At 39.3% G+C, this 25,263-nt stretch overlaps 3 protein-coding genes and 1 long non-coding RNA gene across 4 annotated transcripts; 1 reads left to right on the forward strand and 3 right to left on the reverse strand.

The window, feature by feature from the left end:
• Positions 1 to 4,520: 4,520 nt before the first annotated feature.
• On the reverse strand, positions 4,521 to 4,794 carry LOC131319720 (uncharacterized). The gene is made up of 2 exons (XR_009198024.1): positions 4,697 to 4,794; positions 4,521 to 4,646 (listed from the first exon to the last, which is right to left on the reverse strand). It is a non-coding gene; the product is annotated as an uncharacterized LOC131319720 (long non-coding RNA).
• Positions 4,736 to 9,192, forward strand: LOC131319719 (probable inactive receptor kinase At4g23740). The gene is made up of 3 exons (XM_058350109.1): positions 4,736 to 4,878; positions 5,748 to 7,033; positions 8,233 to 9,192. The coding sequence occupies exons 2-3, from the start codon at positions 5,818 to 5,820 to the stop codon at positions 8,904 to 8,906; spliced, it is 1,890 nt and encodes a 629-aa protein (XP_058206092.1). The 5' UTR covers positions 4,736 to 4,878; positions 5,748 to 5,817; the 3' UTR covers positions 8,907 to 9,192.
• A 366-nt stretch (positions 9,193 to 9,558) lies between these two features.
• LOC131319721 (uncharacterized) lies at positions 9,559 to 13,453 on the reverse strand. The gene is made up of 4 exons (XM_058350110.1): positions 13,076 to 13,453; positions 10,334 to 10,652; positions 9,939 to 9,997; positions 9,559 to 9,836 (listed from the first exon to the last, which is right to left on the reverse strand). Exons 1-4 carry the CDS (start codon positions 13,353 to 13,355, stop codon positions 9,805 to 9,807), a joined length of 690 nt encoding a protein of 229 aa, XP_058206093.1. The 5' UTR covers positions 13,356 to 13,453; the 3' UTR covers positions 9,559 to 9,804.
• Positions 13,454 to 14,547: 1,094 nt separating this feature from the next.
• On the reverse strand, positions 14,548 to 24,708 carry LOC131319722 (potassium transporter 26-like). The gene is made up of 8 exons (XM_058350112.1): positions 24,602 to 24,708; positions 21,530 to 21,914; positions 17,077 to 17,545; positions 16,829 to 16,879; positions 16,467 to 16,727; positions 16,203 to 16,255; positions 15,588 to 15,957; positions 14,548 to 15,458 (listed from the first exon to the last, which is right to left on the reverse strand). The coding sequence occupies exons 2-8, from the start codon at positions 21,728 to 21,730 to the stop codon at positions 14,638 to 14,640; spliced, it is 2,226 nt and encodes a 741-aa protein (XP_058206095.1). The 5' UTR covers positions 21,731 to 21,914; positions 24,602 to 24,708; the 3' UTR covers positions 14,548 to 14,637.
• Between the last annotated feature and the right edge of the window lie 555 nt (positions 24,709 to 25,263).

Consider the following 25,263-nt stretch of genomic DNA (forward strand, 5'->3'; position numbering starts at 1 on the left):
GATGTATTTCTTGGGCTCACTGCAACCGGTAGGAACAGTGTGCTTGGGTATCACATGGCAAAATTTAATAATTGACATGAAGTCAAATAAATAATATGGCTATGTGCGCGGGTGGACTCCCGCAACTGAAGGGTCATATTTGGTCATAGAACTTGAGAATTCAATTTTAAAAAATTGGCTTACTTCAGCCAGTGAAACAATGAACTTGGTATCACAATTTGAACAGGAAATTCGGTGTTGGAACAACAAATAGGAGTGTGGATGTCATGTTTGATTATCGTCAAATGAAGTAGGCAGTATAGAGAGCATGTGGTTATGCAATGTTCTCTTTTCTGATCCTTGCTATAATGACAACCATTGGAGTCAATACTGTTTACGTTTCATTTCAGAATCGTACTTTTTCTAAAAATCAACAAAATGCGAGAATTGCAAATCAAGGAACAAATCTCTGTTGTTGATGGGCCGTTAGGCTCATTAAAAAAACAACGCACTTGTTAATTTATTGTTTAGACATTTTGTCGAGTAATTGGTGAGCAACCTACGTACAACTAAACTCACTGTATTTTACTCAGGAATAAACCAACTACTGATAAAATTTAAATCAAAGGGAGAGCAATTAATCATGTTAAAAAAAAAGATGTACTGATGTGTATCTATTCAAAATTAAACCGAAGGGAAAGTAAATAGACACTAATACCCACGATCTTTGTTCCTTCGGAGACGTTGAAGTTTGTTGGTCAACCAGCCCGGCTGTGTGACAAGCTTGAGCAGGTACTTGTGGCCAAAAAATGCACGGGAGGGTAGAAGATGAAACAGTGTGGCTCAGTGGAATGAGCTTAAATATTAACAGATTATTCAATCCTTACTATGTCAAATTGAGAGGAACGCCATGCTAATTGGGGAAGAGGCTTTACTATCAAACATGATGCATTCCAGAAGGGCTACGAGATGCGTTGGTCACTTGGTTGTAACCAAAACTGCAAAGTCCATTTGTTTTTTGTTTTAATATCATACGAAGGGATGGCAGTTTTTTTCCCTTTTTTCGAAGAGTTGCCATTGGTTAGGCAATGGTTAGCCAAATAATGTTTTAATTTGGTAAAAGACACATACTGGTTGGGAGGGGTGGACGGGTGGGTAAGGGGCATGGGATAGGGTTGGAATTCATAGGAACTGGTGGGGGTATTTTTGGAAAGCAAAAAGTAGAAAACATCTTCATGCTTTTAAAAGTAGTATATATATTAAAGAAACAAAAACCAAAACAAAACCAGAGATTGGCCACCTAAGTATTTGTGGTTGTGCCTTGTCGGCATTAATAATAATCCACGCTCTTTCACCAGGTCATAAACAACCACAACTTATTTTAAATTGAGTTCAATAAAGGTGCATCAATTTCTGCTCTATTTTTTATTTTCAATTCTTATTATACTTGGTTATATTTTTTTATTAATCTTGATGAAGAAATTATAAGAACTGTAATATCATTATTTGAAAGCCAACAAAATTGGCTACAATTATTTTTCATTTTAATTTCTTTTACAAATTTTTTGTTCAACTTCGATTCAAATTAGCATATCCTTCTATCACATAATCTATTGTATTTTAACCCCAAAAAAAAAAAAATTAACTACAACGAGAAATTATCACCTCCAAAACTATTAATCAATTTACTCCAAAATCTATTCTTCACATCTCTTTCATCAAGCGCCATACCTACTAATGAATCAATTTCCAGAGTGTTCGATCAATGACTTGCAAATAAGAACTAAAGAGACCGGTGTGGTGTGGTGCTAAGCAACATCCTTTCGATACTAAGTTATTAGCAATGCCAAAGTCATGTCCCTGCCCCACTGTATTTTTTAAGAAGCACAAACTTATCTACATCCTAGATCCTTGGATCCCATGATGTAGATATATAAGAGTGGCGCCACATGGGTTAATAGCCTTAGCTAAAGGGATTAGGAATACTGTAGAATTTGGACGATTTGTAGCTATCGCTGTAGAGATAGAAGGCGGTACTAGAGTCCTTGTTTGCCTAAAACCCCTTTGGGAAGGTGTAATTGGTCTCCGTATTGACCCACCATGCATGCTCTGCCACGTATGGTTCGAGCAGGCATACTCCCGAGCTGGGCAGTGTCTGGTCTGACTATAGGATTTGAGAATATCTATTTCTACTGAGAACCGTGAATCAAATATAGTAGCACCAATTTTCAAGATTGTCTCAGAAGCATGACTAAAAATAATTACTTTTTATATAGATTATGAGTTCTAAATAAATTTGAACCGCATAGTTTATTACTAGATTTTTTTGTTAACCCAATTTTGAAATCGATCCATTGCTCGTTAAATTATTCCAAAATCAAAACCTACTCAAGCCATAAACATGCGTTTTTTTTTTTCTAGAGCATTCTCAACATTACCTAAGGCGCGTTGGCTTTATTGTTTTTTATTAATCCATAAAAAAAATAAAGACGTGCATATAATATGACTATACGAGGGTTAAACTCTGGATGTGGATGAATTTTTTTAAACACCCAACAAAACGTATTGACTTAAGAAATGAAATTTTTTCCAATGAGTTAAATACCATATAATTACCATTATGTATAATGTCAAATCCGGGGTGTTGTAGTGCACCCCCGCATTACACGTGTAGTGCGGTCAATCTGACTGTCCATCTCGTCAATGGACAGCTAGGATTTGTAGGAGCTCGGATCAAATCTGAACCGTCCGTATTGAGATAAACGGCTGGATCAATTGCACTACACGGTGTAGTGCGGCGGGTGCACTATAGCCCTTCCCATTTCATGTCGAATCCACTATAGATTTAATTATTGATTAGTTCCCAAAACCTAACCTTAAAAGCTGATATCACAACGGCCTAACCTAACACAAAGTAAAAGTAGGTAAATCCCTACCCCAACAAGGTGCTGCCACGCAGGGGCCTAAAGTCTTCACTGGTTTCAAATATGCTACGTCCACCGCACGTACACGGTCCACGGTCCACCGCATGCTTACGTTGGTCCAATTTCGGATCTCACAAAAATACAAAAAATTACTAATAAATTTTAAAATATTTGTCGCTCCTACGAATTTTTGAGTTGATTTTTATCAGAATTTATTTTTGTGAGGTCCAAAGTATAAGCCCCACCAAAAGTGCGGTGGCCTACAGTGTAGACTTTTTGTTACACTAATACAGAAGTTACATACCTTTCCACGGGAGCAGCGATAGTTTCCAAAATTGTAGCTTGTTTTTTCATAAAGTCTACATCGTTCAAGATTTATCGTTCTCAATCTCATCATTCAAAAACATTTTCGACGGTTCAAATTTTAAAAAACTCTTTACCGGAAAAGTTTTTTAAAATTCAGATCATTAATTGTCGAGACAGATTGTGAGATATTGAGTGGTAAAACAGAGCGATAGGCGTAGCTGTTATTTTTTCGGCATTGTTTGTGACATCTTAACAAACCTAACAATTTACTCGTAATTCAGAATTGGTTACAGATTTTTCGACGAACATGATCATCTCATTTTTGTGTAACCATGTTTGATAGACCACTATTTTTTTTTTTTTTTTTTTTTTTTTTTGGAGAAAGCATTTGTAAGACAACTCACAACTGTCCAGTGTCCAGCACAATTAGTGAAGGATCCATTTCCTTAAAGAAATCTGTTTAACAAAAAAAAGTCAAAAGCCTTAACCCAATAGCAGGGCTCCAATAGACTTTAATTAATTATTCTCTCTCTCTCTCTCTCTCTCTCTCTCTCTCTCTCTTCTCCGTTAAGAAATGCCTAAATAGTGGGAATGGTGTCGTCGGACTAAGAAAAAATTATTAAGTGCTCTGGAGCACTACACCGTATTTCATGATTTTTTTGCTTACATTATTATTAGGAGTGATAAACTAACCAAACAAACCAAACAGTTATTGTTCGGGCGTGGTTTGAGAAGTTAACGAGTTCTAAGAATATTTTCAAGCGTTGCTTGTTTATGAGACGAGCCAATTTTGAATGAGTTCTTATTAAGCCAAATACGAGCTAATCTCGAGTAGCTTAAACTTTTTGTACATCACAAGTTGAACGAGACGAGTATTATAAGCTTGTTCGAGCTTCATTTGAAAGCTCAACGAATTTCTAAACAAATGTTCAAGCTTAGCTTACTTAAGTAACAAATCGATCTCAAACGAACTTTTTTTAACGAACAAATACAAACTCAAATTCAAATAGGTTAGTTCGTTTATCAGCGTAATTCATATTTGTAAAAGATGCCACAACTCACACCAAGAGCGTTGTATAATCCGTCCCAGCTAAGAGACCCCGCCATAACCAGTCACGTCCCCCACATTTTCTCCCTCGTCAATTCTGTTCTCTCTCTCTCTCGATCATCTAGCTGTTTCCCCTTGCTCCCCACATGCAAACCCCCTTGCTTCTCGCCCCTCATTACCAACTAACTTCTCTCTCTCTCTCTCTCTCTCTCTCTCTCTCTCTCTCTCTCTCTCTCTCTCTCTCTCTCTCTCTCTCTCTCTCCTAAGCATCTCAATCATTGTTTAATTTTGACTGACTAATTGTTCCCTGATTAAAACCAAATAACCTCATCATTATCTCTACCATCAAGTGTACGTCTTTCTCTCTCTCTCTCTCTCTCTCTCTCTCTCTCTCTCTCTCTCTCTCTCTCTCTCTCTAACTGTTTCTGAAACCAGAAACTTGTAACGTACCCCTCTTTCTGCTACATTTTCCTATGACTTCAATTCTCTGCCAATTCTCCGTGGTTACGTCTGCGTTTGGTGAGAGAGAGAGAGAGATCAGCTGATAGGTGAGTCAATCAGTGTTTTGACTGGTTTGGGCTTCTGAAGAGTTTCGTTTCCATTCGATCTGTGGCAACTAAGGTCAGTTCCGTGTACTTACTCAAACTTTCCGTTTCGTAATAGGATCTGTTTGGTAGGCTTTGATAATCTCTTTTACTTTCGTGATTATGACCTCTGACTCTCTGACGGAACGCACTACTCACTATTTAACGAGAAATTATTCAATGCGACCACACATTGGTGCGGAGTCTGCGCAGCAGAACTGTCGGAATTGTCAACCGATCTGATTCACGAGGAGAGGAGTAGTTAAATTAAATACTACTCTTCTAGCGCTATCTGATTCACATTGGTGTGGGGTGTACACTCTCTTCTAACGGTATCTGATTTACGTCAACCAATCGGAATTGTCAATGTATACACGAGAGGAGCGTAGTACTAGAATTTATTTTCCTCTCGTTCCGTTTTCTCACAAGCCAAACAGAGAATATAAAAAAAACTTGATCAAGCAGAAGTCAGAAAAATACGGAGGAAAACTCCCATTTCTAGATTAGTTGTTGAACTTTTGACGAAAAGGTTGAATCGAATCCCCAATTGTACTGCACAAGTTCACATGCATTAAACGGCTCCGGACGCGGTTATATCCAAAGTTGTAGTCAAGAGTTGTGTATGTATACTTTCTCTTGTACTACACTGTTTTTCCAAAGCCCCATAGAAAAGGCTGGATTATTCCATACGTAGCTTTTGCCCGACTTTAATTGAGCGCCGCTAGTGAATAGTAAGATTGGTAATTAGGTGCAAGTAAATTGCCCCGGACACCTTTTAAGTTTGGGAAAAAAGAAGAGAAAACCTGAATTAGGGGATGAGATATTTGTCTGTGAGTTCATTATTTGTTTTTTAAGCATTTTACTTTGGATCCTAGTTCTGATTCATCTCTCTGTGAATTCATTCAGATGAGGTAGTGTTCGCAGAAAACATTTTTGTTCACAAGGAGAGTGCAATATTCGGCTTCTGATTGAGCAGATGGGTGTGAAGTTCATTTTGTTGGCAATCTTCCTGTTGGAAACTGTCCCTCTGCTGGTGAATTCAGAACCAGTTGAAGATAAGCAAGCGTTGCTTGATTTCGTGCAGAACATTTTCCACGGGCGCCCTATCAACTGGGACGCGAATTCTTCTGTCTGCAGTAACTGGACTGGGGTGACCTGTGACGCTGATAATTTGAGAGTGATCGCTGTTCGATTACCTGGATTTGGATTTCTCGGCCCGATCCCATCGAACACACTTAGCCGGTTATCGGCACTTGAGATCTTGAGTCTAAGATCCAATGCCATATCAGGTCCTATCCCTTCTGATTTTTCCAACCTTGGAAACTTGACTGCTCTTTATCTTCAGTCCAATGACTTTGTTGGCCCCTTGCCTTTGGATTTCACTGTTTGGAACAATCTGGCAATCATTAATTTATCCAACAATGGGTTTAATGGAAGTATCCCATCCTCAATTGGGAATTTAACTCACCTCGCAGCCCTCTATCTTGCGAACAACTCACTTTCTGGTGAAATCCCCTACTTGAATCTCCCTACCCTGCAAGCTATAGATCTATCCAACAATGATCTCACTGGTACTGTTCCTAGATCTCTTCAGAGATTTCCAAGTTGGGCATTCTTAGGTAACAACCTTACAGCTGATAATCCGGTCCCTCCACTTCCTCCGACCGGTGCTCAACCATCAAACAAATCCGCTAAACTTAGTGAATCCGCAATACTGGGAATCGTCATTGGTGGTTCTGCTCTCGGGTTTGGGCTAATTGCTATTTTGATGGTTGTTTGTTACTCAGGCAAAGAGGGTGATAATGGGGTCGCAGCCAAGCCGAAGAAGAAAGAAGGGCCTGTAAAGAAAGCGGTTTCTAGGAACCAAGATGCAAGTGAAAGTCTTGTATTTTTTGAGGGCTGTAGTCATGCGTTTGACCTGGAAGATTTGTTGAGGGCTTCTGCTGAGGTCCTTGGGAAGGGGACATTTGGGACAACGTATAAGGCATCCTTGGAAGACACAATGACGGTAGTGGTGAAGAGGTTGAAGGAAGTGAGTGTGGCAAAGCGAGAGTTTGAGCAGGAGATGGAAGTTGTTGCAAAGATTAGGCATCAAAATGTAGCTGCATTGAAAGCATATTACTATTCCAAGGATGAAAAGCTCATGGTGTATGACTACTTTAGTCAGGGAAGCATATCCTCCCTGTTACACGGTATGTTAAAACAAATTTCACATACAATAATTTGTCTTGCTTTGTTACCTCACTCTTGTATCAATTCCATACACTCACCCTACCAATGCAGAAACACAGCCATTACTAAATTAGTGATTGTAATATGCTTCACGGAAATTGGTACTTTACTGCTACCCTGGGTTGGCAAAAATTGAGATGCATGTTCCAGCTGTTTCCGATCTTCTCACTTTTTTGTTTTGGTTTTCCGAATTTCCTGATGGTTGTGCAGTATTCCTAATCTGATCGAGTTGGCCATGTAGCATCTAGATTTAGGTGTCTTCGATTCCAAGAGGAATTCAGTCCTGCTTATGCAAGTGCATGTCACTTTGGTCCTCTAAAAGTATCATTGCCTCAGTTTTTCTTTTTGTGTCTACAGCATATTTGTTTTCAGCCTACATATTTATGCACATTGCAACATGTGCAGTGCATGATCATTACAACTGATGCACATTATTCTACATTTAGGATTAAAGCATTGAGACAATCAGGACGTAGTTAAGCATTAGATTTTGGCTCTAGGGCCAGGTTGTGTTAGTGAAAAAACTCAGCTTACTTCGATTGCAAAGACTTTCTCCCCAAAACCAGGTACAACAGGAGGGAAAAAAAGCTATTTATCTCCTGCACCTTCCGGCTTTCAGATGAGTCCAATAGGAATTCTATGTAGTATCCAACGGCGGTACTACCATAAGTTTGATTCCATCGCTTGTTGTTTGAGCTATATAAATAACCAATAGTTGGCCTACAGTTAGATTAGGTTAGAAAAGCCAAAGAAGAATGACCAAAGAAATATGCTGACCAGGTTTCAAGAGTCACAGAAAGATAGGCAGAAAAGAGGGTAAAGCTGAAGGCTCCTTTTCGTATTAAAAACAATGTAGGAATTCAGTTTGCAAATAGTATATTGAGTGCATCAGCATTTAAGAAATTCTATGTTCTTTCTCCAATGCCATTCTCATAGAATTCTTATACAAGTCTAAGTAATATCAACTGTTATGAAAACTATCTAACATATAGGACTAGCCAGTCCTAGTCCTTGTCCTTCGATTTAAAGAAAATAGTCCACTTTTTTTTGGCTCTGCACTCTCCTATGTTGTCAAATATCATACTGCCCTTAAATTTCTCAGAGTGGTTCTACGTTTGTAGGATCTGTAAATATCTTCTAATGCATCCTAAGTTTGCAGCTAAAAGAGGTGATCGAGATCGAACTCCTCTTGACTGGGAAACCCGACTAAGAATAGCAATCGGTGCAGCCAGAGGCATTGCTCATATCCACACCCAAAAGGACGGGAAGCTTGTTCACGGAAACATAAAATCGTCCAATATTTTCCTGAACTCGCAACAATACGGTTGCGTGTCTGATCTCGGTTTGGCGACACTGACAAGCCCAATGACCCCAGCAGCCATGCGAAATACAGGGTACAGGGCCCCAGAAGTCACTGACCCCCGAAAACTATCCCAGCCGTCCGATGTCTACAGTTATGGAGTCATACTGCTGGAGCTTCTCACTGCGAAGTCTCCTATCCAAGCCATGGGGGGTGATGAGGTGGTGCACTTGGTGAGATGGGTTCATTCTGTGGTCAGAGAGGAGTGGACCTCTGAAGTATTTGACATCGAGCTGCTGAGGTATCCCAACATAGAGGAAGAAATGGTGGAAATGTTACAAATAGGGTTGGCTTGTGCATCTAGGATGCCAGAGCAGAGACCTAAAATGTCAGATGTGGTGAGAAGGGTGGAGGACATCAGGCGTGTTAATACTGGGAACCGCCCATCGCTCGAGACTCCATCGGAAGGTTCGACGCCAATAGTGACAGCATCGATAGTGACTGAAGCTGGATCCTCTTCTGTTCACAAGTGAATAATATTGTTTGGGGAAATTAGGTGAAGGGAATCTTTAGGGGGTTCAATGAATTGGCATGTGTTCTGTTCTTTACGTGACTGTGATTAGTTTCTTATTTTACGTGATCCAAACTGTCATTCAAATTTAGGTTGGTTTTCTGTAATTTTTTCGACCCCGGGATGGGGTCTGTGTTATTTTCAGCATGTCCTATGGAGAACAATGTAACAAACTCAATTCAAGTCAAAATTGTGTGGTGCTCGACTTGAATGGTTTCTTAATAAATCAAAAGCAATTTAGTTTGTTATATTTGCTTTCAGAGACTGGAATTCTTCTTGGAAGGGGTTTCGAAAATGCACGTATTCTTGTAGTGGATATTTAAAAGGAAACAGAGGGAGTACTTCAGCCTGATTTGTCCAACGTCGCGTGGTAGAAAAGTTGATCAGAAGTTCTTCAGAATTACGGCTCCGAGAAAAATTACAAGTTACAATGTTTCAGTTTTGGATAATCGATAAAAACTTATAGATTTAAGCCACGAAATCATTACTACAGTTAGTTTTGATTAATTGATTTATTTTATAAATTCAAATGGATGCCTAAATATAAATTTACACAATCAAACAACAGCAAGTAGAAGAAAAGTGACACCAAGAGATGATCTTGTAAGAGCAACGTCTGCAATGGTAAACTCTTTCATATCGACTGACACATCTTATTAATCAAAACTTGTACATCCGTATTCGAATGTGTCTACAGAAAAAAACAATTAGACACAAAAATACAAACAGAAGATGAAAATATAAGGTACAACACTCTATATGACTCGGATACATGACATGGAAATAATCAATCAAACTTTATATGACGGGTGTAAGCAATTCATTCGTTGAAACATAGGATGGCAAGCGTAACGGGCGACTCATTTCCGCAAAATTCTTGTTTTAACACCACCTGAAATCGAGAAACACCGAAAGCTTTGAGCAAAACGCCAATTTAACGAAAAAACCTAATTAAAGGGGACCAAATACCGCTTTCCCTAGGGATGTCACGGACCTTCAACTTCATCAAATTGGACTTCCTTCACCAGATCAGCAGCAGCATGATACTTGAAACTGCAAAAGCATGAGAAAAACATGAAGTTAATAGCAACACACACACAAACAGAGCCAGTGCTCAATCAAAATTAGAAAATTCTCAGTAAAAAAGAAGGAACTATATCTGTGATGCACAATGCACATCTGCAACTATGTCAGTGATACTAGTGAAAAGTAAGCGCTAAGTGCCCATAGTTGATAACATCCTTAAATGAAATTCATTAAAATTTCGAGCAATGATACATACACACCCACCAACCACACCCCTCTATCATTTGTGTAAACTTCCTGATCAAAATATGTATGCATTGCATGTGTGTATGAAACGAATGTCATAGCACGATAGCCATTTACCTATTGGATAACACCACCTCGAGTTCATATTCGGAAGTGCTCTTGAGAGCTTCTACTAACACCGTTACAATTTCAGTCTTTCGGGTACTAGCCATGAGGATATCATATTCAGTTGGAATGATCATTGCAAAAAAGTTATCACTCAGTTCACTCAAGCAAAGCTTTTCGAGAGCAGCCAGCGCAATACGTCTTTTCAGAGCAGCTGTGTCCGGATCAACAATGTAAATCGCAAAATCAGTAATTAACAGAATGCGTCGTTTCATCTTCCCTGAGCCAGTAAACTTCAACACTCTATCGGCGAACACAACTTTCTTGTCGCCTGTGATATGGAAGGCAGTAAAAAGTTCAGAAAATAAAAGCAGAGTTAGATGCAACCCTAAAATAGATGGCCAAAAGTTTTACTGATGTATCTAGCACATTTCAATAAATCAAAGGAGCTTTCAAGTTTCAATCACATATCCCCAGTTCCCCACTAACACGTACAAAAAGCTGGTCCAACTCTTGTAATCTACTTGGACTATCAAATGTGCATGCTAAAAGAACTAAAAGCAATAACGGACATATGAGGTATACGGACAGGGTAGGGGGTTTGATGACTGTTGACCAACCATAAACAGTAGGCCAGGTGGCTCAAGGCTCCCCTCCTCTTGCACAAATGAACACCATAAAGGAGATTTCATTAGCACTTGCAATATTCAATAGAAACAAATCAACAATAAGGCGTTGGATTTAAAAGTTCCCGGCCCGGGTACCTTTTTTACTTGCTAAATAGAACCAAGACACGGTAAGAATTGAGGCCAATACACCAAGTTAATAATTTAGCAACGAGGCCTTTAGAACATAATTACAGTGAAATGATCTTTACCACATAGGATGGAAAAACTAACAAACATACTCTAACACAATAGCAAAGACCATAGGCTTAAAACAAATGCCACATGAAAAAACAAGAAGATTGATCACTGTCTAGAATCTAGATGTTCTTAACAAGGACCACCAGTATTCAGCTACAGATACTATACACAAATCAACAATAAGGCGTCTGATTTAAAAGTTCCCGGCCCGGGTACCTTTTTTACTTGCTAAATAGAACCGAGACACGCTAAGATTGAGGCCAATACACCAAGTTAATAATTTATAGAACCGAGACACGCTAAGATTGAGGCCAATACACCAAGTTAATAATTTAGCAATGAGGCCTTTAGAACATAATTACTGTGAAATGATCTTCACCACATAGGATGGAAAAACTAACAAACATACTCTAACACAATAACAAAGACCATAGGCTTAAACAAATGCCACATGAAAAAACAAGAGGATTGATCTCTGTCTAAAATCTAGATGTTCTTAACAAGGCCCACCAGTATTCAGATACAGATACAATACATACAAACCACTGAAACAAAGTAACAATGCACGTTTCAACTGCAGGACCCTAAACAGCTCAAATTAAGACAGCAGTTCTCACGAAGCTAGCTGCAGTCCAACCTATAATGCCCAACTTGATACATCAGAAAATAAATAGGCCATCTTTCATAAACTACACGAGGCAAGTGGTGTCAGATGATCTTTCACTAGCAAGGCTGAACTGTTCTCACAATGCTAGTAACAGAAATAGATAGAAACAGACATCCACATTTTTTAGTAGCTCCGTTAGCTCTTGTTCCTATTTTCCATAATGAAAAATGGAAAAAGAAAAGAAAATACCTAACCAAGCTCAAAGTTTTATGTAAAGAGTTTATTGACACGTTGTATGTTGGATATAACAGATGAAGAGTTAAGAAATGACAGTTATGCCAATATCATGACCAGTACTTTCATTATCCTTCCTCTAAACTAACCAAAGCCAATGCCAACTATGTTAGGGTTTTAAGACAAAACCGAGAGACTGAACCACGAACTAATCATCAGAAGATGGTGATCTAATGCAGAACATTCACAATATCAACACTTGAAATCTAACTGAATGTCTGAATCAAACCTAATCCACGCGGATAATCCCAATTAGCGTCAAGGTTCACAAGGGCTTCGGAACTTCTAAACTTTCAGCCTTGAATAATCACAAAACTTCCCACTTATAGTCTTCAAGGACACGTTAGATTTGACCTACCGCCTCCCAGTCGTGAGACGTGTGGTCTTGCTCATCTTCTCCAGTTGCGAGAGTGTTCTGTCTAGCTAGTTGGGTGTTTCATCTTGTTGCATATGGCTAGCTCGGTCATGTTTCTACTCTATTCTCTCCCCTTTGGAAAAGCATAATGACTAATGAGCCGCATTGTATCTAACCTGCTAGGCTTTAACTACAAACACAACTAACGAAAATTAGCCCAAGGGTTAGTCTGGTTAGTTGGTGGGTTTGCTCCACACAATTGACCATTGTTCAATTCTTGGGGTCATGCTGCAAGAAAGTAATTTCAGGTGAATACCCTAGTCCCAGCTTTGACCGGACGAGGAGGGGATTAGTCAAGGTGCACGTAAGCGCCCAGACAACCCAGACCGTCCAACCAAAAAAAACTAACAAACATTGAACATATCTTAGTCAGACTTCAATCCTAGATCATCCCCAATTGCATCAGAAGTAAATATCACACGCAAGTATCCAAAGCTGAAATTTCTCAGTCATGATCTGTCCAAACAACAAGAATTCAACACCCATACCGAAATTCAAAGAAAAACAACAAAAACCACAGAATTACATCAAACAAAACCAAATCAAATCAACAATGGAATCCCCCACGTCACCTTGTTTATCAAGAATCTTAATGAGGTGAGGGTGCGAAGGCACGTCGATATAGTCACCCACATAATCCCTGTAGCGAGAGGCTTTCCTACGGACCTTGACGCCCATAAAGAGCTCTTGATCTTCCGTCACGTCGCTGCCCGACGGCCTGAGCTTGAGGCTTCCTTGTCTTCCTTGATAGTCGTCGTCGCCGTCGACGTTTTCTAGGGTTTCGTCGTCGTCGAAGCGGGTGGATTGGGCATCGTCGATCTGGACGCGCCGTTGGGATTGGAATCGGCTCATTTTTTTTCTTGATGCGAATGAACTGGGATCCGGATCCGGATCCTCTGTGGGAAGAAGGGTTGTGCAGCGGAGAAGATAACCGATTGGGGTTTTCTCCCGTTTCCTCTGTTACATTTTTATCACCTAAAACTGCGTCGTTTGGATAGAAAAAGTAAGAATTATTATGAACCGTTGGATCTCCTAATTGATTTGGTGGCAACTTCACATTAAAATCCTCACAAGATGCTTACAATGAGATTCTCACATAAGATCCAGATCCAATGAGTGGGATGGTGCCTGGGTGGACACTCGACCGTGAGCTGGAATATAAACACAGTTTTCCTTTTCTTTTTTGACCGTGAGCTGTAAAATTAACAAGATAATTAATTTCAACCGAACCAAAGAATACCCGAACAGATATGCTCGGAGAATATACATTCACATACAAATAATAATCGGGTTTGGAAGAAAAATCAAACCAAACTGATACCCATCACGATTCAGTTACAAATTTATTTCGGTTCTAGACCAGTAGAGGACCTTTCAAAAACATACTTAAATTTGTGAAAATTGTTGCGGCGTCCTAGCTAGGAAATCATCATTCATCACGTATCACACCATATTTGTTGAGGTATCGATGGATTACACAAAGCAGTTTATATTCTTTCTTATATACAAAGATGGGTTTTTATGTGCAGGGTAGTTCTGCCCTCGGTTACAAATAAATTACACTAACAACGACTGATGCCTCGTATCTATGGAAGAATAGGGGATTCAGGGAGCGTGCTGCACAGCTATGTGCTGTGCAGCGTGCTGCGCGGCCTCCGGAGCCGTCTTGCCGGCATCGGCCCAATGATCAGAGACGTCCACTACGTAGAGCTCTTCGAGTACTACAAGTGTATCAAAAATTAACCAGATCAAATATCGTTAAGTGCCTCATCAAAACACATATAATTCGAAAAGAATGGATTCAGTGGTTTTGATCCAGTGTTTCGTATCCATTAGAATTCATTTTTTTCCAAATTATATGTATTCCGATGAAGTAGTTAACGATATTTGATCGGATTGATTTTTGGTATGCTTGTAGTACTCGATGACCTCTACGCAGTGGACGTCTCTGATCATTGGGCCGATGCCGGCAAGACGGCTCCGGAGGCCGCGCAGCACGCTGCACAGCACGTAGCTGTGCAGCACGCTCCCTGAATCCGAAGAGTAGCCAGGGAAAAAAATTCTTCATGACCAGACGGAGGCCCGAAAAACACCGCAACCATATGAACAATCTATCTTCATCAATCAAACTGTTTTAGATCTCGTAAACCATTCCAATTTGTAGAGTACTTTCTGGTGGGACTATGAGTGCCGAAACCGCAGCCCGGCAATTCTTCTGAAGGAACCTATACAAGTAATCGATAACGAACCGAGCAAACCACCCCTTCTTCTTGTTCGATTTCAGAATCGTCCGACCTACCACGAACACGGCTCCACTCTCTTCCGCCAATCTCAGTTTCCGCTTTTCGCCGGTAGTCTCAGAAATCTCACAGAGTTTCCCCACTACTAAAGCAATAAAATCTTCCCCGTCCATTCCCGGTGAATCTTTGTAACCAAACTGAACCAGGCACCGATAAACCCCGTCGGGTCCTAGTTTCCCCACCACCAACCGCTCCTCTGGGAGCACGGATTTGATCGGTAGTGTTCTCACCGTGATAATCACCATGATCTCCCGAACGGAATTTGTGTGCTGAATGTAACGTCGGACAATGGGTGGGATCCCATTGACAAGATCTGTACAAAAGAAGCAGAACCCGGGTGGTCGATACAAGTTTGTTGTCGATAGCATTTGGCCTATTTCAGTTAAGCTCATTTTCCTCTCTTCTTCGTACAGGCTCTTCTTGCTCCTTCCATATGTCCAAGAGAACATGACTACTAGGAAAACGGCTGAGATCGCGAAAGGTACCCATCCTCCTTGTGGGATCTTGTTCAGCAAGGATGTCATGAATGCGCCTTCGATTAGTATATATGGGAAGAAAAAGGCGCATACGAGAAGGAAATTCGTATCCCAGATAACCAGCATCACTAATGTCGTCAAACATGTCGTTATGATCATGACCCAGATGACCACCACCCCTGTATTCATCACGCGCACAAGAACACACCAATGTAAAATTCTGGACACTTATTTACCGGGGGGAAAAACCATTCTGGAAACCTGTTTCTCAAAAAATTATGAGTCTGTATTGTTTGAAAGAGGCTTACCATAGGCATTTGATAGTTGAACCCCGCCTTTGAATCCGATGACAAGGCCAACGCAGATAACCATGAGAATATAGTTAATTTCCGGGGAGTAGACCTGTCCTTCATGCTTTGAAGAAGTGTGAATTATGTTCACCCGGGGGAAACATCCGAGAGCCATGGACTGCTTAACAATTGAAAAAGTCGCCGATATCATGGATTGGCTAGAAACAACCGCAGATAGTGTAGATACAACGAACATTGGCCAGTATATTTGTTCAGGAATCGAGGCGTAATAGGCATTGCTGAGCTGATCTGGGTATTGAACTAAATAAGCCACTTCTCCAGCATAGGTGAGGATCACTGCTGGATAAACAAACAAAGAGAAAGCCAACTGCAGAAGCAACCATTGTCATATGAGTAGTGTTAAGAACAAAAAATGTCCGAACATAGTTTGGACACAATGTATTCTGAGCTGTTCGACGCACGTAGGTCCCACACGATGGATGTGAGATCGACACGCATTGAATGACTTCAGATACATCTGTGTTGGATTTGTTTTCTGACATCTGTATCTAAACCCTATTGATCATCGCCGTTCAAAAAAAACTCTATTGAAGGGTCCCCAGTACTGATCACCTGAATTGCTCTCTTGTTGAAATGTCCCAAATCAGCAAACATGGCTTCTGCCCCTGAAGGACCATAGTTGAACAATTTTCAGCTAATCTCTCTATTCCAATCACAAAATTTTCAAAATGTTTTACTCTTTTATCGAATCATTTTTGTTTCGATCTTTTGTGTTTTCCATTCCTTCAACAGTAAGTTTTGTTATATCATACGTTGCATTTTTTGGAAAATAAGAATAACAAGCACGAAATATGAAACAGGAAACGAAAATGGTACCTGTGATGCTCAGGAACACAGCACCGAGGATGTCCCACGCCGTCTTGCCCCGTCTTTCAAAGAATTTGTATATGTAGAGAGGTGAAAGGCCCTTCAGAATGGACGGATGGTATCTGATAATATTGTAGATTCCGACCGCAGCATTCAAAACAAACCATGTTACCATAATTGGAGAGAAGCAGAAGCCAACTTTGCTAGTCCCACAACTTTGGAAAGCAAACAGAGCTACTAAAAGCACAACAGCCAATAAAACCACATCCTCTGCACCAAAAAATTGAGTTCATGACATAACATCTTAGTTTTGTAATTACAGATTCATTTTTCTCCCTCTGTCAATCGTTGCACGTCGAAACAAATTTTACCTTGTGAGATTTTCGAGGAACGAGTTTGGATACCTTGAAGAGCCGAGAGAACTGAAACAATAACACAAACGGCTAATAAATTCGCTACTGTAGAAACTTTAGATTCGACTAGAATTGTCAAAGGTAACGTTCAGTCTTTCATGCCGATTAATTCAGATGGACATATGGAAATATAGAATAGAAATGTCTTTACTGTATACTTTCTTTTATTCTTGCGTAGAAAATACTCGGAACAAAAAAGAAGATACCGCAAGTGGCAGGGGTAAGCGCGCCATCACCAATGACCATGCAAGTCCCAAGAAGCACGAGAAAAGTGAGAAGAGTTTGAGCTTTCGTACTCCCCTCGAGAAATCTCTTAGTCGTCGATTTGATACAACTCCCCTGAGAGTAATATCTCATATTTCGATCGGATTCCAGCCTGGTGTTTCGTATGGTGAACTTGCTGCTGAAGTTGATATGCCTGCACAGATACGAATATAGAGCGAAAGTTCCCCCCTCTCCATGATCATCGGCGTGAAGAACGATGAACACGTATTTGATCAACACGAGAACTGTAGTTGTCCAGACAATGAGGCTAAGGATTCCGAGTAGATCTTCTTCGCTCGGATCTGGGAGGGTGATAGATGATAGAACGTTGAGAGGAGAAGTTCCAAGGTCTCCGTATACGACTCCGAGGGATTGGTATGCTAAAACTAATGTCTGGATCCCATTGTATGTCTGAGAAAGAGAGGTAAATGTCAAAATCAATGTTTGGCCCCGTTTCATTAACTAAAATTTATTTTTTGAATTAAAAGTGATATATTGTTACAGAATAACCTATCTTGTAAAGTAAAAAATTAGTATTTAAAAAATAAGAACCTTTGCAGAACGGGTAGTAACTACCCGTTACAAAGATATGTGTAGGAAAATAATACTCCTACAAACCAGGGAAATTTTACTTAGAAATGTCCAAATGGGTTGATGGCAGGGGGTCCCCGCTCTACAAGAATGAATGCTGGGATGTTAAAATTTCTCAAACTTTGATTCCGTTTTGAATAGTTATGGGCCTTATGGCCTATGGTTTTCATTTCATATGAAGAGATTTGGCAAGAAGTATACGTAGCGATCTCGATATGGAGTATCTCTTTTTGACAGCATATGAGAGGTATCTCCCCACCAAACAACACGAGGCTAATTCACTTAGGGTCGACGGCTGGGAACCAATATCCACGGAAAGTAGTTAGAAACAGCTAGGAGGTGGGAGCAGTGAACATACCCATGAAGCTATCCACATGAACTTTTACCCTTTAAACTGGTTGGCTTACCCCCTCATAATCGAAACTCACACTTTCAGAGTGGAAGCAAACCTCCTAGCTAGTGGAAACAACCCTCGTTGAGTCTGAAAGCTTTGACTTTTTAGACTTCAAATGACTTCTAAATTCAAGTTATTTGAAAACCCTCTGGGTTCGTGATGAATGTGTAAAATTGCATATTTTTTATCTTATTCTATGATACCGCTGCACTTTTATTATGTCAATTTCTTCAATTTATGCTTAGTTGAATTGCTCTTGACCGTATCGAATTGCTCTTGACCGTATCGAATTGCTCTTGGCCGCATCAAATTGCACTCGGCCGCATCGAATTGCACTCGGCCTTATCGAATTGCACTCGGCCGTATCGAATTGCATTGGTCGCATCTAATTGCACTCGGCCGCATCGAATTGTACTTAGCCGCCACGAATTGGACTCGACCGCATCGAATTGTACTTAGCCGCATCGCATCGAATTGCAATTCGATGCGGCCAAAAGCAATTCGATGGGGCCAAGTGCAATTCGATGCAACCAAAAGCAATTCAATGCAGCCAAGTGCAATTTGATACGGCCAAGTGCAATTCTTTACGGCCAAGAATAATTCTTTGCAGTCAGGAGTAATTTTTGACGGCCAAAAGCAATTCTTTGCGGCCAAGATTAATTCTTCACGGCCAGGAGTAAATTTTGCAGCCAGGAGTAATTTTTTGCGGCCTATAGTAATTCTTCATGGCCAAGAGTAATTCTTCGCGGCAGGAGTAATTTTTCGCGACCAGGAGTAAAATTTTTGTGGCCATGAGTAATTCTTCGAGACCAAGAGTAATTATTTGCGGCCAGGAGTAATTTTTTATGGCCAATAGTAATTCTTCACAGCCAAAAGCAATTCTTCGCGGCAGGAGTAATTCTTTGCGACCAGAAGTAAATTCTTCGCGGCCAATAGTAATTCTTCACATCATATTCTTTTTCTTTTTAACTAATAGGTACGAACAAAATTGTTGTTCAATACAACTTGAGTTGTTGGTTTGGATGATTTGGAGTTGCAATATTTGTCTGTGATTAAAGATTGTAGGTTTTTTGTTAGGGCCTTATGGGACAGAGTTTAAAACTCTACTCCTTACTTTGTTAAATGTAATCTTGGAACTATTTTGCTTTTTCTATTTTTCTAGGTCAGTTAAAGAAACAAGTGCAATAGGGGTGTCACTTTTGAGTGAATGGGCATTCAAAAAATTAATTCAAGTTGGAATCTCGTATGATTATACATTCTTAATATCTCTAATGCTATTCCTAAATGCAACTAACGGAATTAAACAGATTTTGTAACATTTGTTTTGTTAGACTATTTTATGAACTTGGTTAGATGGACCATGTTTGAAACTTTTTCTTAAAATGAAAATTTCAGAGAAGTTGATTTTGTTGGGAGAAGGGAATTTTTTTTAATTCACAATTATTTGTAATGCTTCTCTTGCATGAGATGAGACCATACGCATATCCAAGACTCACCTCATGTGAGATAGCGTTAAAAAGAACCGTTGTATCCACACACACACACAAAAAAAAAACTTTGGAAAAATAAGATTTGATACTTCATTTAGACTATATGTTTAGAAAACATTGCACCGTGCACTAGCTCATCTATGTTATATCGTGATCCGGGATACAGTGACTTGTGTTCTTATTTATTTGTTCAAATTTTTTTTTTTTTTTGTCAATTGCTCGTGCTTTAAATTTTTCTTCCCTTGTTTTATCGACCTCCGACTTCACCGAATAGTACTGCTTCGCGACGGTATGTACTTGGGTCTACACATTCAAAGTCATAGCAAGTTTTTGGAATTGTACAAATTTCAAATCAAATAGTTTAATGGTATTATTAACCAATTAAGGACAACTCAAATTGAAAGTTGATAGCTGTATTGCAGTTGACTTGAAAAATAATTATGTAATTGGGTGACATTATCATTCATGCTAAGGACTGATTTTTAGTTATCATTCATTCATCGATAAATTATACTGTATTTCTTTTTCTTTCGATTCATTTTTTTAATTACAATTCGACCACGAGTTACAATGATTAAATCTCTTATAGTATATTTTTTTTTGTTAAATCAAGTATCGTATCTCTTGATTTGAACATCATAATTATCTAAAGATGCCAAATGGACCCTTATGCTAAGAATTGCGGGGTATACATGGTTCTAATAAAATATATGTCCCCAATCCCAAGGAGTACTTCGTCAAGTGGTCTTGACCGAAGACTTAAGATCTTAGGTTCAATTTCCATAGCAAACAACTCTTGGGACGTCCTCATTCCCACTCGTAAGCATGTGAAACGGCAGTTGACCCGGACACCGTGCATTACCACACCCTACTTAATAAGTTATCTTTCCACTCAGGCTTCATGATCCACTTATTACAAGACCTCTGCCAGTAATTACTGATGACCAAGTCCTATTATTTGAGCCTGAATTCCTTAGAACTCAAGTAGATGAACTTGGAAATCCATTCCTTAGTTCCCCTTGGAGCTATATTTTGAAAAACTTTGAGTCAACTTCATCTGAATTGTTGTTCAAAAGCTTTTAATGATTTCGGCAACACAAGTCACTTTTTTCACAACACAGGTGTTTGGGTCAGCTTACATGCAAATTTATGGGGGACTATTCTCATACTTGAGGCTCAATTTAGAACCGTTGCTAATCCACATATGAATTGGCACAAGAAATCATAGTAAGAGATTTCAAACTTGATATCTAAGAGGAAGAAAATTGTTAAATCTCAGGCCTTAGCATCTCCAATGCAGTCTCTATATCTCCAAATCTCCCCCCATTTCTCCATTTTGGAGGAATTATTCAATCCAACCCATCCTTCCTATTTGCCTCCATTTTGGAGGATTCGTTTTTATCCTCCATATTTGGATTTAAAACCACTTTTTGAATATAAAACTAGAGAAATAATTGAAGTTGACATCTAAATATACAATATTGGGCTCAAAGTGAGATAAAATTTGAAATGAAGATGAAAAATAGATATTTATTGTTGGATTGAACATGAATAGTAAGCTCCTCTAAATTAAAATCACTTTTTGAATATAAAACCTTATTTTGATCCTCTCAAATAGTGTTATAGAGGACATTTGGTTGGAGATGCTCTTAAGCATCCTACCGAGCTTTTGCTTTAACAGCCCATTCACTAATGGGAGAACTCGGTCCCCGTTTTGCTAAGGTTCTTATTTTTTACTAAACAGTATTTATTTTCTGTTTTACGAGACATGTCATTCTCTCACAATAAATTAACTTTAATTCAAAAAATAAGTATACTTACTAGTACTTATTTTAGTTAATGGAATGGACCCTGAAAAAGAAGGAGCCGGGGTTGGAAGAAGAAGAAGAAGAATAATAACAAATTGCAGCACGTACGCACCTTAGGTTTGTAAACAGGGGGGCTGTATATCTTTGTAAAACTCAAAGACCTGTCAATGGCGACTCTCTGTTCACTACTTGTGTCGCTGGGTAATATTGTTGCCCCATTAATAATATTGTTTGTGCAGCTTCCATTGATGTCAAGGTACTCTAGATCTTCTTCTTCTGCCATGAGATCGATTATCTTGGTGCCAGCTTCCATTAAAGCAAGTGATATGTGGGTCTTCTTATCATATACTAATCCAGAGTATTTATAGCTCCATTCCCGGCCATGAGGATGATTTTTTTATTACACAACTGGTAAGTCAACCCAAACCGTGCCGACAAATGAATGATCTAAGTAGGCATGAGAGAGCAATTTGTCCACGGGATTTCACTTTCATGGCCTGTTTCAACAAAGCTCGTATTTTACCTTATCTTCCTCACTTAGACAGTAATATAAAAATATATAAGTTACAGTTATCAAGACATATATACACCCATGTATGTCAAAAGAAATTTAAAAAAAAAAAAAAAAAAAAGAGGAAAGATTTCAAATGTATGCACGTACGTTGTCACCGTATGTCAAATTAACTTGAATAGTCGGTGAGAATATTCGGAGTTGTGCAGGGGCTGAACACTCCAGGGCCCGCCGTGTCTGCCGCCTTGCGTATTTGTATAATAATCTACTCAGTTTTGGAAAGTTGTCCAATTTCCAATTAGGGTTATTCGCTAGTTAATCGTCATTTGGCATGCGCTAGAATATTTCAGTGGACCTGTAGTATACGCAAAGGGGATTTGACCATTGGGTTTTAATTATTAACTTGTGTGCGACAGTTATTAATTTATTGAGCTTATAAGCAAACTTATCTATCAATTACATTGTTCGAGAAAATAAGGACAAAGTCTTGATCTCTTTGTATTTCATTTGCTTATCCGAGTAGACAAAGCCTTACACTCCCTTCGTTCTTAAACGATAGTCTCTTAAGAAAAGACGCCAAATTTTCTGACAAAAATCTAAATACTTTCGTGCATAATTTAATTTTTTTTAAAATTGCACATCTTTTCGTGGTGGAGCACCTTTTTACAAACGGAGGGAGTAAATGCATGATGTTGGTAGATGTGTATAAAAATGTAAAATGATCTCCTCGACGCATTCAATATATTTTAACTACCCCTTTCAAACTCATGGTGGTAAAGCAGATACCAACTTGAGTTTCGAAACTAGGTCATAAAAACGTTCGTGTGGGTGTGCATTGGTAAAATGTCAGCTGTGTAACATGTTGCAAAATAGTTCATGTTTATATCCTTAAAGGTCAAAGTTTATGGGGGATTCAAATTCCAAGTGAGGCTTCTTAGGTTGTAAGGAAATTGTTGAAGTTGCACGATACCTGTTAGGAATGGATTAGATACATCATAGGTGATGGCAGAGAGACGTTTCTATGGACAGATAATTGGCATCCTTTGGGTGCTTTGTACAAGAGGTATGGTGAGGTTGTTGTGGCTCAAAGGGGGAGATCTTTAAGAAGAAAAGTGGACTCCATTATTGATAGAGGTGTCTGGAAATGGCCAAGGCCACACAATAGAATTATTATGGAGCTTATTAGGGAAACCCCAGTTGATTTTCGTCCTAATCCTTCCAGCTCTGACAAGGTTATTTGGACTCTTACAAAGGATGGTATTTTTACAGCCAAGTCGGCTTGGGAAGCTTGTAGGCATAGAAATGCCTTTCAGCCTTGGCATACTCTTGTGTGGTTTAGCCAAGCGGTGCCCAGATGGAGCTCTATTGAGTGGATAGCTATCTTGGGGTGACTGTCTACTAAGGACAGATTAGTAAGTTGGGGTATGGAGGTCTCTCCTCAATGCTCTCTTTGCCAAATCTCTTCTTCGATTGCTATTTTTCTTCTTGACAGCAAATTTTAGCTCAGAATGGTTTGGATAGGCCTCTTCTGCCATTATCTCAAGAGTTGGAATAGGCTGCCCAGAATAGGAAGGGTAAAAATCTTTAAGATACAATTTATAAGTTGTCATTAGCAAGTGGGAGCGGAACCTTAGAATCTTCCAAAACAAATCCAAGGATGTGAATGGGGTGATTTCAGAAATTTTCAACTTGGTTAGAGCTACAACAAGCTCTTGGTCTTCCATCAAGTTCTCTGCCCAGAATCGTCAAATTTATGATACTTTGTTGTTGGACTCCAGTCTTTTTGCTCTTAACAATTCTGTGCATGTTGCCTAGTTTTCTTAGGCCGGTTGTAGGCTTTGTTGCTTTTGTTGTTTGGGAGAATATGCCCCTTTGTTCTTTTGTAGCTTTTTGCGCTTTAGGTGATTTAATAAAATTTGCTTACCAAAAAAAATAAGCATGTTGCAAAAACGAAGAAAAAGAAGAGCTTGGGGTTCTAACTTTCTACACCTTCATCATGTGGTTGAAGTAACTCGAACCAAGCGCATCCAAATATTTTGAGCATACTATACTCATCGGAAATATCGTACAAGCGTTCATGCATAGTCAAGTTCCCTAGCTATGACAGGTAAATTAAGGAACACGATTAACGGTATAGACGGCACTGAGAGCAGCTTGTCCCAAAACACGCTTGGGACAAGAAGCAGAGAGTAGATGAGCGCAAGTAGGCTTACGTCCAGCTATGCCATTTCGTTGAGATGTTTCTAGACCAGAGGGAAGAGGGAAGGTGCCATTTTGACGAAGAAATGTTAAAGATTCTGTTTCTTTGTACTCCGTGCCATTACCGAAACGAAAAACTTTGATGGTACTGGGAAATTAATCAGTTCTAACTATTGCTGAAAAATCAGTATGCATGTGTCTATCAGAGTGACTTAAGTCAGATAGGAGCGAAAGAAAAGAATGACCTTCATAAAAAGGATAACATGTTGTTTAGCAAGTTGACAAGAAAACAATCAACACTTTCCATCTTTGACACCTGACCTGATCACCGCTAAAATTAAAGTTGAGAACGTAAGCAAGCAAAAGATGACCCAACCTGGAATACCAGGATTCACTTTAAAAACAAGAGATAATAGGACTTCATGCATGAGGGACTCGCAAAAGAAATCGATGAAGTCGAAACGACAGACTGACCCGTAGAGTGAAGTCAAGGAGGAATATGAAGATTGAGATAGCAGGCGTCCAGCAGCCTAATTACGGCCTACCCCAAGAGTCCACTTCGTCTGAGGGTCCTGTCCCTGACAACAGCCAATAGTAGAAAAGAGGATGTTAAAACTGAGTGCACATAAATTGAGCTGACAAATTTGAGATTCAATGTGAGTTTAATTAGGCACTAAGTATGCATCAAAGAGAGACATTGTAGTAGTAGAAACATGACCAATATGTACTGTGACATGCTTCTTAATTAGAACCATCATCAATATGAATGAATGGTGTATGAGATTCCAAAGATTTTGAAGAGAAAATATTAGGATCAGATCGATGTCATGCGATTGAAACATGCAGAAATCAGTACCTAAAAGTAGTGGAAGAATGCTTAGCAGACTTTGAGAGAATACCATAATAAGAAGAACTATTGCGAATATAGTTTTTTTTTTTTTTTTGAACATTGTGATTACTGATGGAAGATCACTTTTGTTGAAGCATGTGGAAGCCGGGTACAATTTGAGGATAAGGCGAAGATAAGGCATATACAATGTCGGAATTATCTATAGTGGAAAAAATAGACCAGAAATATAAGAAATGATTTGATATTTTATTCAGTACATTTTTTTTATTATTGGAAATGACTTGTC

This window comes from Rhododendron vialii, chromosome 3a (assembly GCF_030253575.1).
Source record: "Rhododendron vialii isolate Sample 1 chromosome 3a, ASM3025357v1".
Taxonomy (NCBI): domain Eukaryota; kingdom Viridiplantae; phylum Streptophyta; class Magnoliopsida; order Ericales; family Ericaceae; genus Rhododendron; species Rhododendron vialii.